This window comes from Saccopteryx leptura, chromosome 11, assembly GCF_036850995.1.
Source record: "Saccopteryx leptura isolate mSacLep1 chromosome 11, mSacLep1_pri_phased_curated, whole genome shotgun sequence".
Lineage (NCBI taxonomy): Eukaryota > Metazoa > Chordata > Mammalia > Chiroptera > Emballonuridae > Saccopteryx > Saccopteryx leptura.
Genome location: NC_089513.1, coordinates 14,980,652 through 15,004,387, shown reverse-complemented (window position 1 = coordinate 15,004,387; position 23,736 = coordinate 14,980,652). Strand labels below are relative to the sequence as shown.

At 37.2% G+C, this 23,736-nt stretch overlaps 1 protein-coding gene across 2 annotated transcripts in view; it reads right to left on the bottom strand.

Annotated features, from left to right (window-relative positions):
• The window catches only part of TXNL1 (thioredoxin like 1), a 38,184-nt gene that overhangs the window by 5,698 nt on the left and 8,750 nt on the right, over nt 1-23,736 (bottom strand). For both annotated transcript variants that reach the window (XM_066352683.1, XM_066352682.1), the window contains exons 2-7: nt 20,846-20,942; nt 18,454-18,627; nt 14,943-15,065; nt 12,877-12,946; nt 2,833-3,005; nt 945-1,049 (exon numbers count right to left, since the gene is read on the bottom strand). In XM_066352683.1, coding sequence (XP_066208780.1) covers nt 945-1,049; nt 2,833-3,005; nt 12,877-12,946; nt 14,943-15,065; nt 18,454-18,627; nt 20,846-20,942 — 742 coding nt within the window. The remainder of the gene's footprint in view (nt 1-944; nt 1,050-2,832; nt 3,006-12,876; nt 12,947-14,942; nt 15,066-18,453; nt 18,628-20,845; nt 20,943-23,736) is intronic.

Sequence of the window (23,736 nt, the reverse complement as noted above, 5' to 3'; positions counted from 1 at the left end):
TGGATACCAACTAAAATAATAAAAGTTGTCAATATGTTCTACAACTCCACTTGCCCAAACAGGGGTCAAACTGTTAAGCTGGGTGTGTCTTCCTCTGAGCACTGGCGGCCCAGGGAAACCCTCCTATTTTACAATCATCCCAAACTCTCAAGAGCCTGCCAGACGCAGCCACCGGGACATGGTGATAACTACATCTCCCGTGCTGCTGCACAGCTAATCTGTGCACAGCACCCGGGCTCTGTACTGATAAAGCTCTTGGTGGCAACTCTACGATCTGTGGTTGCACATTTGAAGAGTCACCCTAACGAACTATCACAGATTAGAAGTAATGCCATGAATGTACGAATGTTCTCATTCCTAAAGGTCTCGTGTACCTTATAAATTCTTTCCAAATCTCAGGACTGTATACTCAAAAAAGTAAATACAATTTTATTTATACATACACACACACACACACATATATATATATATATATGCACCTGATCACTGAAAATTTATTTGCTGAAATTTGTTCTTTCAGCGTAGTCTGAACATTAATATCTCAGTGTAGTAAAACTGAATCCATTATTTTGGATTCAAATTATACATCACTTTAAATATTTTCATCAGAAACACACCTTGGTATCAATAGCTCTTAAAAACTCATTCACAATAATGATTTCACTTATTCCTATTTTTTCATTACTCCTAACTACTTTCTGTAACCAAACAATTCTTTTTACCCTCTCAATTGGATGTCATTCATTAACAAACACTGTATCAGTAAGACTTATTTTTATTAGAGATTTCTTTTAGTTGGCTATCTAAAAATGTGATTAGGTGAATATACTGTTCTAGTTTAACCTTATAAAATTTCATAACATGATGTAACTTTAATGTTTATAAAAACTATTTCTTTTAAATTATATTTTTGCTTCCCCTAAGTATACTTTTAACAAACTTACTCGTTTGAAGTCGTTCATATTTGTTGCCTGGACGGGAGTACCGATGAAAGTAAAATACGAAACTCTTGTTGTTTCTTCTTCACCTTGATTGGACTGAACAAATATCTACCAAAAAATAGTAATTTTTACAGTAATGTTTACAATCCTTTCTTTCAAAATGCTTTCAATTTAGTGAACTTCTTTAGATTACTAATAAATATACACCGCACTCTTTACAAAGATTCATCCATAGTACAGTAAACTAGTCTCCTCTGGGACTGTCGGTCCCGTGTCTGCCCTGCCAGTTCATCTGTTCCAGGGGCGTCAGGGCAAGGTGCCCGAACGCACCAGTTCTTGATGGTTTACTGTGATCGTGTGGAGGGGTGATAATTAAATTCCTTGACAAAGAATGTTGAAAGAGTATGAAATTCATGATTACAACTGGCAAAGTGCTGTTGAAATTTTATTAACAACTATAGTTTTTTGCTGAGGAATATTTCTGCAGTTATATTCTTTCTGATATCTATTCGTTCAACTTCCTACTAGAATACTAAAAGAAAAAACAGTATTGGAAATCAGCTCCTAAAACTACACTATGCTCTATATATTTTTTTAAACTTGACAATTTAGACTTTTTATTTAAAACTTCCCCCTTCAGCATGTTAGGGAACAGAGAGAAGCTTTATTCATAGACCCTTCTTCAGTGTACTGAATTTATTTTTTAATTTGCTCCATATTTTAGAACACAGTCCTCTCTAGCGTTCTATCTAATTAATAATCTTGATTTGGACAGCATGCTTCTTTCATTCTCAGGTGGCCTTCATCAGTCAGTTGTTGCTGTTGATATTGGCAACGACAGATTCGTCCCAAACTGAGCTGGTCAATTAAACACTCCAAGTCTATAATTAGTAGACTATTAAACCAGCTCTCCGTTTATTTATTTGTAATGTTCTCTGAATCTAGGCACAGCAGTTTTGATTATAATTTCTGATCAAAAATGTCATTTTAACTTCAATTTTATCACCAAAAAAGGTGACAGACATGCTTTCTGTGTCTTAATAGGCATTCTGAATGAGGTAGGACACAGTCTATAAATACTTGAGCCTATCACGAGATAATTATGGTCATGATCCTAATGAAAGAGATTCTATCAGGATTTCTGGACTGAAAGAGCTTTTCCAATAAATAACCACCTTCCTCCCATCACTAAGTAGAGCAAAAGGTGTTATGAACACATGCTATATAGCATTCTCCTAACTTATAAAAACCAGAATCATATTCCATTAGAACAGAGAAATCACACTAGTTTGGCATGACCTGTTCTGTGACGATGCTGTGTACTTCTTTTTCTAGGTGTTGTACTGTTCCGGCCTAACCCTCTTGCCCCTCCTCTGAAGGACCAGGCTGGGGTGAAGCACACATGCTGGATTTCAATACCAAAATACACAAAAGCAATTCATAATTGCTAAGAAGCAGCGAAGTCCTTAACTGAAATTATCTTTTTAAAGTCATTTTTACTGAGCTCATGACCACTACATTAAATACTCAGTATTCTAGAAAAGTACACTGAATTTTACAAATGTATCACTCATTACCAGGTATGAATAATAAAGCATGGATATCTTCAGTTTAAGCATAAATGTTCTAGAATAAACGTTAGAGTTGCCATATATATATATATATCAAATTAAACTGGCAAATCCATAAATTTTTAAAAATCAACCTGTCCTTCCCATTAGGGCACATAGATAAAGTAAAAAGAATAAAATTTAATTAGCTCATTATACATTTTTGCTCATTTCAAACCAAGTAGACAAATAACTATGTTAGAGGATCATTTAGAATCACTAAATACAGCATAAGTTGCCAGACAAACCCATTAAATATATCTTAACAAAATGCTACTTACAGTTACACTGTTAACATTCTGAAACTTAACATAACGAAGTGGAATAATGCCATCTTCTTTAATATCATCCTCGGTTAGTTCCAGAGCTTGAGTTGGTTCACTTCTTTCTGCTTCTTCGAAATCCATAGATCGGGGTAGATTGATAAAAATTTTTACGTATTTAGGGCCCTGACCTAAAAAATGGTAGAATAAAATGAAATGCTAAACACCAAACATGTATTTTCTTCCCCTTATTATCACATTTATACTATACAAATAGACACACATATGCACATACCTACATATCTCTTTAGAAATTCTAAGAAAGTATGAGTATTTTCATAGCCAATGTTTTTTTGCCTGCTAGCACTATACTCCAGGAATTCTAGATGAGAACATAAGCATATATATGCATACACATGGACATAGCCAAAGTTCTTGCCCTCAACTACAAAAGATAGTACTATGTGAATGGAGAGTACTATCTACTATACTACTAATGTATACTACTACTAAGGCTGGACAGGGAAGATAGCAATGGAGTCTGACATTATATGCAGGTTAACAAGTTTCATAAAAGAAATGACATTTTAGCTGGGTATTACAGTTGCCAACCATTGGTACATTTTGTTACTTGGGAGGAAAGCATTATTCAGTGACACTATTAGCCAGAAGGAGATTAACTAGACAAATTGCCATATTTCATCTTAAGAATGAGAATATGCTCAGTAAAAATCGTATCGAGAGATGACGTCAGAGTAATGGCGGGGTAGGAAGCGATACCGATAAATCTCCCCCAAAACTCAACAAGATCTTCAACCAAAAACAGAAAAACCTATCCTTGGAGCCTCCAGATGTTTCGCAATACACCCGAAGGTATGGTTGAGCGAAAAATTGGCTAAATATATAACCAAACCCCGAAGGAAATAGGGAGTAAGAAATGCTCCGCCTTCCTCACTAACCTAAACAGGGCGGCTTTCTCTGGGATCTGTGAATACAGAAACTGAGGCGGGCAAAGGGGGTGAATAGATCCAGGCCGCGGCACAAACGGCCGAACCAGGCTGTGGCAAGGAGATCCAAGCCGAGGAAACACTGTTCCTGTGGCAACCCAGCTACCACACGCGCCAAACCCAGACAAAGAAAGACAAGCGGGGCAGCCATTTTACCCGGTAGGCGCACGCAGATAGTGGGCGAGAGATTTCTTCCAAAGCCCCGGGAGTGGGTGCCCGTGTTACCCCACAAAGAGGCAGAGTCAGAGGCCTTTGTGTGGGCCGAAAGCGGAATCTCTGGGCAGCCCCAGTGCCCTGGGAAACCCACGCACGGGAGGGAGCGAGAACTAATTCCAACGGTGGAAATTTTCCGTGCTGGTGGGGGTTGCACTCAAAGGGAAACGCGGCGGCGGGGCTGATATCCTGGTCTGCGCGCGCAGATAGCAAGAGATTCCTCCGAGTGCCTCGGCAGTGAGCACCCGTGTTATCGCACAGAGGGGCAGAGTCAGGGGCCTTTGTGTGGGCCAAAGCAGAATCTCGGGCTGCCCCAGCGCCTTGCAAAAGCTGCACACGGGGACGGAGCGAGAGCCAATTCCAACGCTGGAACTTTTCCATGCGGTTGGGGGTTTCACTCAGACTGTGAGACTGCCAGCCGGATATCCTGGTCTGCGTGCGCAGATAGTGAGCGAGAGTTTCCTCCAAGCGCCCCGGGAGTGGGCGCCCGCCTGTGTTACCGGACAGAGTGGCAGAGCCAGAAGTCTTTGAGTGGGCGGAAACCCCGCCTGATTATACTAGCAGCTCTGACTGACTGAGCCTTACCCAGAGCCCTGTGCTGAGTGGAAATAGAGTGGGGAGTTGCCAGCTCTTTGAGCCTCTTACTATCCAGGCAGAGACAGCAGCAACCCCATAGCTGGATTATCAGGCTACTAATTGAGGAAGGAAAGACTAGGAGAAAGGCTCCAGGAACACGGACTCTCTCACTGGCAGAGCCTATAAATGCTAATGAGCCTCGACTGCCAACGAGACTAAAGCACAATACATGACATAGCCATAGAGACTTATCAACTGCAAACCTCTACCTGAGCGTGCCAAAGGGGCAGAACCCGGGGTACAGAGTCACCGACCAGGAAGAGGGAGAGAAAAGAAAAAGCAAGAAGATAACCTCTCAAAATCAAGAATAATCTGCAGCCTTTATAACCTATCCCATTTTATTATATTTGTTCGTTTGTTTCTCTTATCTTCATTCTTGATATTTTTTTTCCTCCTCCAATTTGGCCAATTAACTCTCTACCGGTTTTACTCTCTCCTCTCCTTGAACTACACTACCCATAAGTGTTACATCTCCCATAATCTTTTCTTTCCTCTTCCTTTCTCTCTATGAGGGTTGCACTCCAAAACCCTTAACTCTCTCTCTCTCTCTCCTCTTTTTTCTTTTTTCTTCTTTTAGTGGTTCCCTCTTTTTCTCTCTCTTTCTTTTCTCCCTCTATATTAATTTCTTCCTTTCTCCTTTACATCATCTCTCATTCAAACCTCAATAACAAACAAATTATCTTATCTGGGACTCAAACTTATGTTTGTGGCATTTTGGGGGATTTTTACTTCACCTTTTTAACTCACTAGCAGTGCTCCCATCCCTGGCTCTCCATTTTATCTAGTTCTTGTTCCACTAAATACAATAGTAATTTTTTAATTTGTCCCCCCATTTTTCTGTTTTCCTCTTATTCCTCTCATCATAACTCTTAGTCAACCAACACCTAAAAGCAAATAATTTTATTCTTGACCCAAATTTTTTTCTTATTTGCTTTTTGTGGGTCCATACCCCCTTCTTTTTTTTTTTTTCTTATTGTTGCCCCTTTATTACTTTTCCCAAATTCAGGCCCTCCATTACAGGCATTGTTTGTTATAATTCACAGTTAACCACAAGATTTTCTCAAGAAAGAGGGGAGAGGAGAGGAGAGGAAAAAAGGAGGGGGGGAATAATTTCCTTTTTTTAAAATTTTTATTTTATTTTATTTTTCTTTATTTCATTATTAATTTTTTTTAAAAAAAAACAACTCTTTTCGATTTTTTATTTTTTTAACTTTTTATTCTTTATTGAATCTCATTAATACTATCAACAAAACCACCCTCAGATGCCATTAAGGAATAGAAAATCGAATATCATGAATACAAAAGAAAGAGAGGTAACACAGCTAGATGAGGAAAAATCTATGGAGAAAAAATTTAATATATTGGAAACCTTGGAGCTAAATGACAGAGAATTCAAGATAGAAATCCTAAAAATCCTCCGAGATATACAAGAAAACACAGAAAAGCAATTTAGGGAGCTCAGAAAACAACTCAACGAACACAAAGAATATATGCCCAAGGAAATCGAAACTATAAAAACAAATCAAACAGCCTGACCAGGCGGTGGCGCAGTGGATGGAGCGTCGGACAGTGATGCAGAGGACCCAGGTTCGAGACCCTGAGGTCGCCAGCTTGAGCGCGGGCTCATCTGGTTTGAGCAAAAAGCCCACCAGCTTGAACCCAAGGTTGCTGGCTCCAGCAAGGGGTTCCTCGGTTTGCTGAAGGCCCGCAGTCAAGGCACATATGAGAAAGCAATCAATGAACAACTAAGGTGTTGCAATGCGCAATGAAAAACTAATGATTGATGCTTCTCATCTCATTCCGTTCCTGTCTGTTCTTATCTATCCCTCTCTCTGACTCACTCTCTGTCTCTGTAAAAAATAAATAAAAAATTAAAAAAACAAAAAAAACCAAATCAAACAGAGATGAAAAACTCAATTCACGAGCAGAAAAACAAAGTAACAAGCTTAGCTAATAGAACAGGTCAGATAGAAGAGAGGATTAGTGAAATAGAAGACAAGCAACTTGAGGCACAACAGAGAGAAGAAGAAAGAGACTCAAAAATTAAAAAAAATGAGATAGCCCTACAAGAATTATCTGACACCATCAAAAAGAATAACATAAGAATAATAGGTATATCAGAGGGAGAAGAGAGAGAAAATGGAATGGAGAACATAAACAAATAATAGATGAGAACTTCCCAAGCCTGTGGAAAGAACTAAAGCCTCAAGTTCAAGAAGCAAACACAACTCCGAGTTTTCTTAACCCCAACAAACCTACTCCAAGGCACATCATAATGAAATTGGCACAAACCAACAGCAAAGAAAAAATTCTCAAGGCAGCCAGGGAAAAGAAGAATACAACATATAAAGGAAGGCCCATTAGATTATCATCAGATTTCTCAGCAGAAACTCTACAAGCGAGAAGAGAATGGACCCCAATATTTAAAGTCCTGAAAGAGAGAAACTTTCAGCCACGAATACTATACCCATCAAAGCTATCCTTCAAATATGAAGGAGAAATAAAAACATTCACAAATACAGAAAAGATGAGGGAATTTATCATCAGAAAACCCCCACTCCAGGAATTACTAAAGGGGGTTCTCCAATCAGATACAAAGAACAACAAAAAAAAAAGAGACACAAGTAAAAGCTCCAAGAAGAACACAATAAAACCAAATTTAAACTGTGACAACAACAAAAAGAAAGGGGGGGGGGGAGAGGATGGAGATTAACAGTAGCAAAGGACAATGGAGTGCAAAAGTACTCACAAAACAGTTCGCTACAATGAACAGGGTAGGAACCCTTTTCATTACTTAAAGGTAACCACCATTGAAAAAACCACCACAGAAGCACATGAGATAAAAAAGATAGCAACAGAGGAAAGATGTATGGAATACAACCAAATAAAAACAAAAGATAGAAAAACGAAAGAGAAGGATCAAACAAGACACAAAAATAACAGAAAGCAAGATATAAAATGGCAATAGAGAACTCACAAGTGTCAATAATTACACTAAATGTAAACGGATCAAACTCACCAATAAAAAGGCACAGAGTAGCAGAATGGATTAAAAAAGAAAATCCAACTGTATGCTGCCTACAAGAAACTCATCTAAGTAACAAGGATAAAAACAAATTCAAAGTGAAAGGCTGGAAAACAATACTCCAAGCAAATAACATCCAAAAAAAAGCAGGCGTAGCAATACTCATATCTGATAATGCTGACTACAAGACAGCAAAAGTACTCAGAGACAAAAATGGCCATTTCATAATGGCTAAGGGGACACTGAATCAAGAAGACATAACAATTCTTAATATATATGCACCAAACCAAGGAGCACCAAAATATATAAGACAGCTACTTATTGACGTTAAAACAAAAACTGACAAAAATACAATCATACTTGGAGACCTCAATACACCGCTGACGGCTCTAGATCGGTCATCCAAACAGAGAATCAACAAAGACATAGTGGCCTTAAACAAAACACTAGAGCACCTGGATATGATAGACATCTACAGGACATTTCATCCCAAAGTGACTGAGTATACATTTTTCTCCAGTGTACATGGATCATTCTTAAGAATTGACCATATGTTGGGCCACAAAAACAACATTAGCAAATTCAGAAAAATCGAAGTTGTACCAAGCATATTTTCTGACCATAAAGCCTTGAAACTAGAATTCAACTGCAAAAAAGAGGAAAAAAATCCCACAAAAATGTGGAAACTAAACAACATACTTTTAAAAAATGAATGGGTCAAAGAAGAAATAAGTGCAGAGATCAAAAGATAAATACAGACTAATGAAAATGACAATACGACATATATCAGAATCTATGGGATGCAGCAAAAGTAGTGATAAGAGGGAAGTTCATATCATTTCAGGCCTATATGAACAAACAAGAGAGAGCCCAAGTGAACCACTTAACTTCCCACCTTAAGGAACTAGAAAAAGAAGAACAAAGACAACCCAAAACCAGCCGAAGAAAGGAGATAATAAAAATCAGAGCAGAAATAAATGAAATAGAGAACAGAAAAACTATAGAAAAAATTAATAGAACAAGGAGCTGGTTCTTTGAAAAGATCAACAATACTGACAAACCCTTGGCAAGACTTACCAAGGAAAAAAGAGAAAGAACTCATATAAACAAAATCCAAAATGAAAGAAGAGAAATCACCACGGACACCGTAGATATACAAAGAATTATTGTAGAATACTATGTAAAACTTTATGCCACTAAATTCAACAACCTAGAAGAAATGTATAAATTCCTAGAACAATACAACCTTCCTAGACTGAGTCAAGAAGCAGCAGAAAGCCTAAACAGACCTATTAGTAGAGAAGAAATAGAAAAAAACATTAAAAACCTCCCCAAAAATAAAAGTCCAGGCCCTGACGGCTATACCAGCGAATTTTATCAAACATTCAAAGAAGACTTGGTTCCTATTCTCCTCAAAGTCTTCCAAAAAATTGAAGAAGAAGCAATACTTCCAAACACATTTTATGAGGCCAACATAACCCTCATACCAAAACCGGGCCAGAACAGTAAAAAAAAAAAAAAGAAAACTACAGACCAATATCTCTAATGAATACAGATGCTAAAATACTAAACAAAATACTAGCAAATCGAATACAACAACATATTAAAAAAATAATACATCATGATCAAGTGGGATTCATCCCAGAATCTCAAGGATGGTTCAACATACGTAAAACGGTTAACGTAATACACCATATCAACCAAACAAAGAACAAAAACCACATGATCTTATCAATAGATGCAGAAAAGGCTTTTGATAAAATACAACACAATTTTATGTTTAAGACTTTCAACAAAATGGGTATAGAAGGAAAATATCTCAACATGATAAAGGCCATATATGATAAACCATCAGCTAACATCATATTAAATGGCACTAAACTGAAGGCTTTCCCCCTTAAATCAGGAACAAGACAGGGTTGTCCACTCTTTCCACTCTTATTTAATGTGGTACTAGAGGTTCTAGCCAGAGCAATCAGACAAGACAAAGAAATAAAAGGCATCCATATCGGAAAAGAAGAAGTAAAGGTATCACTTTTTGCAGATGATATGATCCTATACATTGAAAACCCCAAAGAATCCACAAAAAGACTACTAGAAACAATAAGCCAATACAGTAAGGTCCCGGATACAAAATTAACATACAGAAGTCAATAGCCTTTCTATATGCCAACAACGAAACAATTGAGAACGAACTCAAAAGAATAATCCCCTTCACGATTGCAACAAAAAAAATAAAATACTTAGGAATAAACATAACAAATAATGTAAAGGACTTATATAATGAAAACTATAAACCATTGTTAAGGGAAATCAAAAAAGATATAATGAGATGGAAGAATATACCTTGTTCTTGGTTAGGAAGAATAAATATAATCAAGATGGCTATATTACCCAAAGCAATATACAAATTTAATGCAATTCCCATCAAACTTCCAATGACATTTTTTAAAGAAATAGAGCAAAAAAATCATCAGATTTATATGGAACTATAAAAAACCCCAAATAGCCAAAGCAATCCTAAAGAAAAAGAATGAAGCTGGGGGCATTACAATACCTGACTTCAAACTCTATAATAGGGCCACGACAATCAAAATAGCATGGTATTGGCAGAAAAATAGACACTCAGACCAATGGAACAGAATAGAAAGTCCAGAAATAAAACCACATATATATAGTCAAATAATTTTTGATAAAGGGGCCAACAACACACAATGGAGAAAAGAAAGCCTCTTCAATAAATGGTGCTGGGAAAACTGGAAAGCCACATGCAAAAGAATGAAACTGGACTACAGTTTGTCCCCCTGTACTAAAATTAACTCAAAATGGATCAAAGATCTAAACATATGACCTGAAACAATTAAGTACATAGAAGAAGACATAGGTACTCAACTCATGGACCTAGGTTTTAAAGAGCATTTTATGAATTTGACTCCACAGGCAAGAGAAGTGAAGGCAAAAATTAATGAATGGGACTACATCAGACTAAGAAGTTTTTGCTCAGCAAGAGAAACTGATAACAAAATAAACAGACAGCCAACTAAATGGGAAATGATATTTTCAAACAACAGCTCAGATAAGGGCCTAATATACAAAATATACAAAGAACTCATAAAACTCAACAACAAACAAACAAACAATCCAATAAAAAAATGGGAAGAGGATATGAACAGACACTTCTCCCAGGAAGAAATACAAATGGCCAACAGATATATGAAAAGATGCTCATCGTCTTTAGCTATTAGAGAAATGCAAATCAAAACGGCAATGAGATACCACCTCACACCTGTTCGATTAGCTATTATTAGCAAGACAGGTAATAGCAAATGTTGGAGAGGCTGTGGAGAAAAAGGAACCCTCATACACTGTTGGTGGGAATGTAAAGTAGTACAACCATTATGGAAGAAAGTATGGTGGTTCCTCAAAAAACTGAAAATAGAACCACCTTATGACCCAGCAATCCCTCTACTGGGTATATACCCCAAAAACTCAGAAACATTGATACGTAAAGACACATGCAGCCCCATGTTTATTGCAGCATTGTTCACAGTGGCCAGGACATGGAAACAACCAAAAAGCCCGTCAATAGATGACTGGATAAAGAAGATGTGGCACATATACACTATGGAATACTACTCAGCCATAAGAAATGATGACATTGGATCATTTACAGCAAAATGGTGGGATCTTGATAACATGATATGAAGCGAAATAAGTAAATCAGAAAAAACCAAGAACTGCATTATTCCATACGTAGGTGGGACATAAAAGTGAAACTAAGAGACATTGATAATAGTGTGGTGGTTACGGGGGGGGGGGCACAAAGAAAACTAGATAGAAGGTGACAGAGGACAATCTGAGTTTGGGTGATGGGTATGCAACCTAATTGAACGACAAGATAACGTGGCCTTGTTATCTTTGAATATATGTATCCTGATTTATTGATGTCACCCCATTAAAAAAATAAAATTATTAAAAAAAAAATCGTATCTATAGTGTCTTAAACCTTTTAACCTCAGAGTATAATCTAAGACCCATATTTTCTGGCTGTTTCATTTTTAAAATACTTACATTGCTTAATGATCATTTCTACAGTATTTGCTTTTACAATACTTCGTATTTTAAGAATCAAGACATGGTTTCAGTAATGAAAATTCACTAATACATGAAAAGTTAAAGTAACAAATGAAAACGGAATGCCATATGATAAATAGTGTGCTGGCTGTTTCTTCCAATCAATTAAAAAACAAAACCAAAACTAACATCTAGGCCCTACTCCCTTCCCCTCCCCCCACTCCAACTACATAAAAACCTCAACGGAAACAGAAAAAAAGGGGGGTGGGTAGTGAATAAGGGAAATTCTTTATTTAATAAAAAGAGAAATGACAAGTCTGTACAAGCCTATTTAAGGGATCATATGTATAAAGAATATGAATCCATTAACAGAGCACAAATAGAATTTAGAGCCTTAGTTTTACCATCTATAACAGGAGTTTGAATAAATATCTCCCAGTTCCGATTCTAAAAAAATGGCTGCTTCGAACCTACAGTTTTAGAGCAATAGTTGGAAGAAAGGATTTACTTGCTTTTAGATTAAGAGGAAACTTGAATTCTAAAATTAAACGCTTTAGAAATAAATCTCACATTATTTGCCCATTCATGTATATCCGTGCTTTGTTCCAAAATCAATTCCACTCTTTCCCAAAGCAAGGAATAAATGTTTCTATATAATAAATAGAGGTAGACTTGCTAACAGTTCTACAGAGCAAAAGGTTAGTTAAGAGAACTACCTGGCCATGGCCAGTGGCTCAGTGGATAGAACGTCGGCCAGGTGTGTGGATATCACGGGTTTGATTCCTGGTCAGGGAACACAGGTGACCATCTGCTTTTTCCCCTTCTCTCCCTCTTCCCCTCTGGCAGCCAATGGATTGATTGGTTCAAGCCCCAGGCACTGAGGATGGCTCCACTGGAACACATAAGCCTCAGGCACCAAAAAAAGCTCGGTATTTGTGCACCTGCCCCCGACGGAACTGTTGGGTATATCCTGGTTGGGGCGCATACGGGAGTCTGCCTCACTATCTTCCCCCCTCTCACCGATAGATAGATAGATAGATAGATAGATAGATAGATAGATAGATAGATAGATAGATAGATAGATGAGAGAAAATATCCATTACTTACCATTATCTGGCCCTTGAAATTTCATTGAATAAAGCTTAACAGGTTGATTGAATGCCACAGTAATAAGCAGCTGTGAAGAAAATAATAGTTTCATTTTAAAAGAGCTCTTGAACACCCTGAATATATAGGACAGCTCAGCAGAATTAATTCAGAGGCAAAAAATTTTAATTAATCTAACAAAACCAATGTAATATGCAAAATCAGTAAGTTGAAAGTCACTTGATTAAACTAACATTTAAAAAATACAATTATCTATAATTCATAAAAGGAAATGACAACAAAAAATTTAATGGAATAATTACCTAAAATTATGCATAAAACCCTCAGGTCTTGTGACTTATAAATGGGCAAGCAATCTGCTTTCGAAAAACTCAAACAAAATTCCCACAGTAAAATAAAATTTAAACTACTCTTGTTAGCATATAAGCTTAAAGTTTTCTAGGACAGTTTGTCAGGCATGTACCCATGTCACCTGACAACTTGGAGACAATGCACAAGTCATGTGGAGAGACTAGCCCTCAAATGGTCTCTGTTTGATCCAAAACTCAAGAGAAGGAGGACTCTGACAGCTCTACAGTCACCTCTAGACCTCAATCTCTAACTCATCTAATGGAATTTAGATGGCCACATAAGAAAATAGATACGAAGCACTGTGGCAATGCCTCTCTCTCAGAAACTGACTCATTCGCTTCATCCTCTGATAGCCGAGACTATCAGATGTAGGAGCCTACGCTTCCACCCTGGGAGGAAGATTCCGCAGGCAGAAAGACTCCGGGAGAGCTGTAGCAAATCCTGCAGATCTGCACCGTCAAATTACATTCAGAGTGCCTTTTCAAGGAACACGGTGTGAACGATCTTCTCAAAACTATGCAATAAGGTCGCTCTGGTTGGAGCAAAGAAAATTGGGGTTTAGATTTATGCTTTTAGAATCATTCTGGTGCCTAACCAGACAGTGGCACAGTGGATAGAGCGTTGGACTGGGATGTGGAGGACCCAGGATTGAGACCCCGAGGTTGCTAGCTTGAGCGCGGGCTCATCTGGTTCGAGCAAGGCTCACCAGCTTGGACCCACGGTCACTGGCTTCAGCAAGGGGTTACTCGGGTCTGCTGAAGGCCTACGGTCAAGGCACATATGAGAAAGCAATCAATGAACAACTAAGGTGTCACAACGAAAAACTAATGATTGATGCTTCTCATCTCTCTTCGTTCCTGTCTGTCTGTCCCTGTCTATCCCTCTCTCTGACTCTCTCTCTGTCTCTGTAAATAAAAAGAATCATTTTGGTATGTCCGCCGAAGAAAATACCTAAACTATATCCTTCGGTTATGTAAGTACTTTTTTAAAGTACTTTTTATACTTGACCCTTAATGGTGTATCAAAATACAATAAGCATGCTACATTTAGGGATCTGAAGGTGACAGGATGAGAGTGAGCGCCAGAAACAGGTCAGGTCAGCAAGAACTGACACCCCTTCCTGAAGTCAGTGAAGAATCATTTAACTCTTAAGAAAGAAGCATGATCAGATTTATATTTTAGAAAAAAACAGCTTTTGTGAATATGTAGATGAACTAGAATGGGGACAAACCAGTCAGTGGAACAGAGTAAATTAAGGAAAATAACAGTCAAGACAAACGATGGCTCAATCAAGGCAGCAGGTACCCCCTCCGTGACAGCAATGCGGGGAAGTAGGGGAAGTACAAGCTCACACCTGGGGGGGGGGGCGCCTGATGTATAGCAAGTGCTTGTTCTGGGTGATCAGAAAGTTCAAAGGGCAGGTCAGAATGAACAAAAGGACTCAAGAGTGGGGAAGGTTCAGCTCAGCAGTGGGGCCAACCCAGGAGTCCCCCTAGCCACTAGTGCCCCTGGCAGCTCACATGCAGCAGAGAGGAGGCGGGTCTGCATGGTCAAGTGGACAGGCGTCAAAGAAAACGCACGTTTTAAGAAAGAAAGAACAATGGCCATCTGGAAGGACAGACATAAAGCCATGGACGAGATGGAAACACGATCCAAAACAAGGCAGGCATAAACACTGATAATCCCCACAAGCCACAGCTTAGGCATTCAATTACCTGTTCATCACAATCAGATTCCAAGAAGGTTGTGTCTTTTCGTAAACAGTTGTCAAACCCATGCTCATCACTCTCATTAAGACATTCACAGCCGGCTTTGTTAATGAAAGGCATTAAATCCATCTGAAAAGATTAAATCAAGAATTTAGTTAAAGCATTTGGATTTGGTATAAAAATCTTAATATGAAACTTAAATATGCAATTCTCTCTGATTAGGCAATTTGGAGGAAAAGTCCATCTCTTTTAATATAGTTATTTAAACTTGAATAATAATCCTTTCATTTGAATTTATGACTGAGATCTACCACTAATTATTAAAGCCAAAACTCCTTAGCCCACTTGATATCAGAAACCAAGTCTTTAAAACTAAATTATAAAATATTGACTGACACTTTTTTAATATCAGTATTTTGCAGTGGAAAATATGCAAATTAAAATATCCATAAGATCTAAAGAAAGCCTACCTCCCTCTTCTAGTGGTCATGACTCTTTAAACCTATTTCCACCAAGAACTCAGATTAAAGAAGACTAACAAATACAAATTTAATATGTTTTTTACTATGGAAAGTCAAACACACATAAACAGAATACAGTGCACTCTACGTACCCACCTCCCATCTACAATAAACATCAACTCGTGCACTCTATTTTCATCCGTACCTGCAACCAGGCCCCAACCATGCTCCTGATTACTTTTAAGTATAACTTAGACTTTTATTTCATTTCATTCTTAGTGTGTATTTCTAAGAAATAAGGACTCAGTAAACAAATGTTTTATAGTTGAATGGCTAGATTCAGAATAAGGGCCAAAAAAGAAGTACAAGGACTGTATTTGGTTAACATGTCTCTTCCATTTCTTTTTTTCTTTTTCTTTCTTTTTTTTTTTTTTTTTTTTGGTGAGAGAGGGCCAGACAGACAGGAAGGGAGAGAGATAAGAAGCATCAACTCTTCGTTGTGGCACCTTAGTTCACTGAGTGCTCTCTCTCATGTGCCTTGACCAGAGGGTCCAGCCGAGCCGGTGAACCCTTGCTCAAAAGTTGTCTCTCTTTTTTTTATGGTAGTTGCAGTAACACAAGGCTACCTGACACTTAAGATTTGGTAGAATTCCCCTGTGAATCCATCCTGGCCGATACAGACAAGCTCTTTTACTATTTTCTCTCTATGGTGACTGGACTATTTAAGCATCTGCTTCTTGTAGAGCTGATTTTGATAAACTACTATTCTAGAAAAGTATCCACTTTATCTGCTAAATAAGGACAATTTTTAAAGTTTACCAAGTATTACAGAGTATCAGTTACATGTAACACTGTTCTATCACAGAGCCTTTACTATAATTTTATCCAGAGATACTAATGCAGGTATATAGTTCTGAAAGATTAAAGGAAACTTTTTTACATGCCAAGTAATTATCAATATGGTAATAATCCATTAGGATAGACCTTAATTATTCATGTGGTAGCCTAAATGTTTTCCAAACCAAATATTATTTTGTATTACATTAAATGTCATGACATTAAAAATTAAATATATTACTCAGCATGACATATTGTAGCCAAATCAAAAAAGGAGGGAGGGGGAAACGGAGCCCTGAAGAGCCAGAGTCCCCTGTTGGAGAACTATGCTGAACTACGTGAGGGCAGTGTTAACAAAATCTTTTAAATGCTCATGTCTTCTATCCTACTGAGCAGCATCTTCAATACTACAGCTTAGATTAAGATCCAGGCATGAAGACAACACTGGGGTCACATTTCCAATACCTTAAGAGATGAAAATAAACTGAATGGATAAATTATTTTAAATAGATTTTAAGATTTATTTGTCATGGGACGCACAAAACAAGTATCACATCTAACAGCTGCATTAAAGTGCTTTGAGTATCTGGAGCATATTGGCATTATACTGTATATTTGATATAATTGCAAGCTGACATATTCTGACGATATGTATTGGGAAGTAAGTATCACCTATGTAACAACTTGCCAATCGTGATCTTGCCAATCGTGGCAAGATCAACTTGCCAATCATGCAAAACCAATCAAGACAAATCCAGATTGTGGGACAGTCTATAGACAGATGGTCTAGACCAGAGCTGTACAATGAGATAGCCATTAGCCACATATGACAATCTAAAATTAACTTAATTAAAAATAGATAAAATTAAAAATTCAGTTTCTCAGTTGCATTAGTCACATAACAAATGCTCAACAGCCACTTTTGCTTAGTGGCTATTATATCATATTAGACTAATGCTGGTCTAAACTTTCCAAAAAGGCAGTCATGAAAGGAAAAAGAAGAAGTTTCCAGACTAACAAACACTAGAGAGAAGTGTCAACTTAAATGCAATGTAGACTTGATTCTACATAGAGGAAACAACTATCAAGTATATTGTGAAGACAGATTAGGAAGTCTAAATGTAGGCTGCAGAGCAGAGATACTGTTGGAATGTTAAATTTCTTAGGAGTGATAATGGTGTCATGGTTATGTGGAGGACTGATAATGGTGTCATGCTTATTGTAGAAGAATCTTCTTGTTCTTAGGAGCTACAAGCTGAAATACTGAGAGATGATCCACCATGACGCCTCCAACTCACTGTTAGATGCTTTTGCAAAAGTTAAAAGTAGACAGATAACAAGATGGAGCAAAAACAGCAAACAGTTACAACTGATGAATATAAGTGAAGGGTATATGTGTTTGTAGTACTACTGTCAACTGTTTTTAATAAATTTCACCTTTCATTGTAGGGAGGGGAAAGGTCCAACACAATACACAAAGTTACAAAAACTTTTATATTCTTAAAAGTTTTTGGTTAGAGAAAGATCAACTTACCCCACAAATTAGGGTTATTTATGTCTGATTTGATTTTAATAAGTGATGACAAATTTGTAGAACAAAACCTATAGCTAGTTCTAAGGTCAAATATTAGAAGTCTTTTTTTTTAAAATTACTTTTTAATCTGCCAATACAATTTTATTTACCAGAGCGCATAAACAAATCAGCTACCATCAAGCACTACTTCTGAATTTTACTTATTTCCTGAATAATTCTCAAATATAAAAATATTGCATTATAACTACCTGTATTAGTTTTCAAAAATGTTTAAGTCTTCAAGTTATTATTTAAAATAAGTTACTCTTAAAATTGAAAAATTATATCCAATACTGAAGTCATATTTGGTTCTAAAACAAAATCAGTAAGTAGCACATTACTTTTGGGGGGCAAAATGTATTTTTTAGTCTTAAAACAGCTATTAAAGTAGTTCAGAAAGCAGATTTAAAAGTGACAGAGAATATTTGGAGAAATTCAGAAAAATAGTTTATGACAGGGGCTCAAGTTATAATACGCACATGGAAACAAACCCCAATAACCAGCCAGTGAATTTACTTTTAGTTCTTATTTGAAAGTATTCCTAATTTTAAACTAGTAAAAGATAAAACATGAAAACACAGTAGATTCATTCCAGCAAATCATGGAAATGGAAGACATATCATGACGTTACTGTAAGTCTACATACATAGCCTTTTGGAATATCTGTGTCCTCATTGCTTCCAGGGTCATTTTCTAAGTGCTGTTTGATTTTTTCTTCTAATCCCACGGCATCTGCTCCTTGATACTGATCAATTCTCACTTTGTTTCGAAAAAACAAAAACGTAGGTGTCGCTGATATATTGTTGGTGGCAGCTGTTCCCTAGAATTGGCAAGTTACACAGCATTATGAATTAGAGCTAATCTTAAACCACTTTCAGTACTCATTCTATATCTCTATGGAAGTTAAGTATCACAACAATGGGCTAAAGACATGTAAAATAATTTATTCCTAATTGCTACTTAAGAAAAAGCAGGCCTATTCCCTAAACTACATTAGCCATTCAGACACAACTACATTATACTGTTAGCTTTACATCCACAATGAAGAAGAGCCCTGTATTTTTATCAGTTTTAGTGCTGAATATTTCACCCAGTAGAACAATTAGCTTCCCGTACAGAAACTGCTTTGCAATACCAAATAAATACTGTATCCCAAATGGGTATTGGTATGTCAACACAAACCACTGGTGCTAGTAAAAAACACACATCTGAAAAACAGTAGCCCATCTGACCGTGAAGACAAAGTCACACCCTTTGCATCACAATCCTCACACAGTTATATATGCTCTTATAGAAGTGACTTCTGATCTCCCATCAAACATACTACAACAGCTATTTTTAAATTCTGCTCTAACTCCATACTTATTACAAGACTAACTTGTGAATAAAAATTATTAATAAGTACTGATTCATGAGAATTATAAAAGAAATAGTAAAGCCAATATGTCACCTTATGTATTCAAATACTATGAACAGGCACCACTATATCATCTAAAAAAAAAAGGCAGAAAGTTTACACAAAGAAGTCTTCCTGAAGCCTCACTTAAAAAAAAAAAAAAAGATTTTTTTTAGAACAGTGCTGTCCAAAAGAAATATAATGCAAGAAACTAATATGAGCTACGTATGTAACTTTACATTTTCTAGTACCCACAATAAAAATGTAGAGAGAGCCTGACCAGGCGGTGGCGCAGTGGATAGAGCGTCGGACTGGGATGCGGAAGACCCAGGTTCAAGACCCTAAGGTCACCAGCTTGAATGTGGGCTCACCTGGTTTGAACAAAGCTCACCAGCTTGGACCCAAGGTCACTGGCTCGAGCAAGGGATTACTCGGTCTGCTGAAGGCCCATGGTCAAAGCACATATGAGAAAGCAATCAATGAACAACTAAGGTGTCGCAATGCGCAACGAAAAACTAATGATTGATGCTTCTCATCTCTCCGTTCCCGTCTGTCTGTCCCTGTCTATCCCTTACTCTGACTCTGTCTCTGTAAAAAAATTTAAAAAAAATTTTAAAAAAATGTAGAGAGAAACAAATGAGATATGTAGTGACAGCACAGCCCCAGAAAACGGCACTTCCAGATTAGAGACAGTGAATACTTACAATCAGAGCCAGTGTTACAGTCCAGTAGCATGTGACATAGTATGTACTAAACAATATATGGGACCATGGTTTATGCTAACCAAATCCCCAAACTATTCACTACAAACTATATAACACTCTCAAACATTTTCACACTCAGAAATATAACAAAAACAAAGCTTCCCTCACCAAAAACAAACAAACAAAAACAAGTAGCTACCGCGCTGTCCCTTAGAGCTAAAGACTATATTTTTAGTGTTAGAACAAGCAACTCTTCCATATTGCTACATATGAAAATGTAGGACTGTCCTATAGCCATTCTAACTAAATAATCAGGACAACCTACCTACAACACTGTGGCTCAATCAAAAGTAACCAATATTTTAAAATTTCTGCTGAGTGTTCAGCTTTGTTACTAAGATTACAAACTGATCAATGCAAATCGAACTACAGGGTAGGGCAAAAGTAGGTTTACAGTTGTTTATATGGAAAATACAATTATAAATAATAAATAAGAATATAAGCATAAACTCTGTTTTGTGTCCTCACAACTGTAAACCTACTTTTGCCACACCTGTATAATCAAGAATTTTCTGCTATGGCTTTCTAATCAGCCAATGCCTCTGTAGTAGAAGATAAAATTCTAGATTTGCAAAAAATAAATGTAAGAAAAAACAATACAGAACTGCCAGGTGACCTTATTAGTTTAACAACACAACAGCAATCATTTTATATCAGAAAGCTATGAATATAAACAAACTCAGAAGCAACTAATAATTGAACTACCCTTCTTAACTAACGCCACTATAATGGCATTTATAAAAATCATATCAATATAACACTTTGTTATCTTCAAAGAAACAAGTACTATATGCATACAGAGATAAATAAAGGATGGTATTAAATGTGAAATTCAAACCAATCTGTAAATAATTGTTTAAAGAACTCCCTCTCCTTACCTGACACTGGTGTACATCTACTTCCAAGAAGACAGCCTGTGGGTACTTGTTACTCATTGTACTGAATGCTGGGGCAATCCTTAAACACGGCCCACACCTATGAGAGAGGTAAGAGATGCTTGTAAAATCACACCAAAGACTGTGCTCATTTATATTTTAAAAAACATGGCAATTAAAACAAAACCAATTCTGATCATCCTGGCTTTAGACTTTCTAGTCCTTTCCACTGGCCAATTTAGATATACGTGCAGCAATACCACATTGTCTTAATGACAACAGATTTGTATTATAAATCTAGAAGTCTAGTAGTGTTGCCTTCAGTGTTGTTTACTGAGAGAACTTAAGGAAGACCTAAATAAATGAAGGAATATATTATGTCTATGAATTAGAAAATTCAGTTTTTTTCAAGATGTCAATTCTCAATTTGGTCTTTAGAGTCCACATAAAATCCCAGCAGGTGTTCCTGAAACGTTAACAAATTTAAATTCTAAAATGCATAAGGAAATACCCAGGAGAGCCCAAGCCATTCTAAGGTTCAAAACTGAAGAAATTATATTCACAGATATTAAGAACTATCACGAAGCTTTATAAATTAAGAAGTTAAGAATGTACAGTATTGGTACAATAAAAAGGCAAAAAATAAAACATATTAGTTTTTGCAGACAGAAACACACAAAAAAATTCAAAAGCACATGTTCAAACTCAAACTGTGTCTGTCTTTCCATTCTTAACATTTTTATTAGCATTTTTATGCTGTACCATCCTTAAGCCTCATACTGTAATGCTAAGAAAATAACTATTAAGTTCTTATATATTAAACTTGATGCTTCTGAAAGGAGATTTTTGGATCTAACAATCCTCAAACAGGCCCTGAGACTGAACTGTAAAGAAACAAACATTTATAGCTATTAATTTCTTAAACATTATGGATGGAAGAATAAATTAGTAGGTACTTTTTGAAACACCATTTAGTCATTATTTATCAATTTTAAATAAATACAACCCAAGATTCAACAATCACATTTCTAAAAGTCAATCCTATTATTTTTAACTGATTTTAAAGAGAGGAAGTGAGGAGAGGAAGAGAGAGAAAGAGAGGGAGAAAGGTAGAGAGAGAGAAACATCTATTTGTTGTTCTACTTATTCCTGCATTCACTGTTGATTCTTGTATGTGCCCTGACTGGGGATCAAACCCACGACCCTGCCATATGGGCACAACACTAACCAACCGAGTTACCAGGCCAGGACAGTCAATCCTATCTTACCATTTACTCAATTACACAATAATATGTATAAGAAAGTTCAATGCAATGTTTGTAATAGTAAAAAATTTAGAAACAATCTAAATGGCAATTAAGAAATAGTTTTAAAAGTTATAAAAAATTCACACCAGAGGTTAAGAATAATTTGTACTGTGTAAAGAACACTGAGTCTCATGATAAATGTTTGTATGATCACATCTCCAACACGCACAAGTTTAGGGGAGACTTTTTAAATTATCCATACTTTTGCATCCTTTGCTTTTTTTTTTATTATGAACAGGTTATTTTTATTTTAAAGTGTTAAATAAGTTGTCACAAATGAAGCACAGGTCTTTAGACTATATACAGTGTATCCGAAAAGTCATGGTGCACTTTTGATAGGTCACAGGAAAGCAACAAAAGACGATAGAAATGTGAAATATGCACCAAATAAAAGGAAAACCCTCCCAGTTTCTGTAGGATGATGTGGTAGCATGTGTGTATGTGCAGATGATGACGTAACACCGTGTATACAGCGGAGCAGCCCACAGCCATGCCAGTCGAGATGTGGACCGTATAGAGGAAAGTTCAGTGTGTTTTGTGGCTCGCTAAATTTGAATCTGTAACCAAAGTACAACATGAATATCAGCGCATTTATAACGAAGCGCCACCACATAGGAATAACTACTCGGTGGGATAAGCAGTTGAAGGAAACAGGCAGTTTGGTGGAGAAACCCCGTTCTGGTAGGCCATCTGTCAGTGACGAGTCTGTAGAGGCTATACAGGATAGCTACATAAGGAGCCCTAAAAAATCTGTGTGTGAGCCTGAATAGGTATGCAACTGGGAGAGTTTTCCTTTTATTTGGTGCAGATTTCACATTTCTATCGTCTTTTGTTGCTTTCCTGTGACCGGTCAAAAGTCCACCATGACTTATGGACACACTGTACTACACTGATTCCTGAAAAATCTCCCGTCTGTAAAGAATGCACTCAAAACAGAGAGCTTATGGGAAAAATATGATTGAGGCAAACCTCTTAAACCCACACAATTTTGTAAAAATATCCCTAAGAAAACCAGTAGCTAGTCCTCAGGAAATACCTAGGCAGCTAGGCAGGTGGCTCAGACCTAGAGGCCACCTTAGGGGATATTTAAAATGAACAATGTGGCTGAGGGCTTTTCTCCTTCCCCTGAAATAGAACCGCTAAAGATTCTATTTCTATCCTTGCTCTCCACCACCTAGAAAAAATATAATTTGAACCAACACAACTTCTACATGATACTGCCATCATTACTCTATTCACCAATCATGTATGAACTAACTGGTGTTATAAGAAACACTTCTGGCTCTGGACGACTGGCTCAGTGGCACAGCATCGGCCTGGCATGCGAAAGTTCCAGGTTCTATTCCTGTTCAGAGCACACAGGAGAAGTAACCATTTGCTTCTCCACCCTCCCCTTCTCCCCTCTCTATCTCTCTTTCCCCTTTCCCACAGCCATGCTAAAATGGTTCAAGCAAAGTTGGCCTCAGGTGCTAAAATAAAATAGTTAGGTTGCTGAGAAATGGGGACAGCAGCCCAGACGGGCAGAGCAACGCCTGGTAGGGTTTTGCCGGGTGGATCCCAGTCACGGTGCATGTGGGAGTCTGTCTC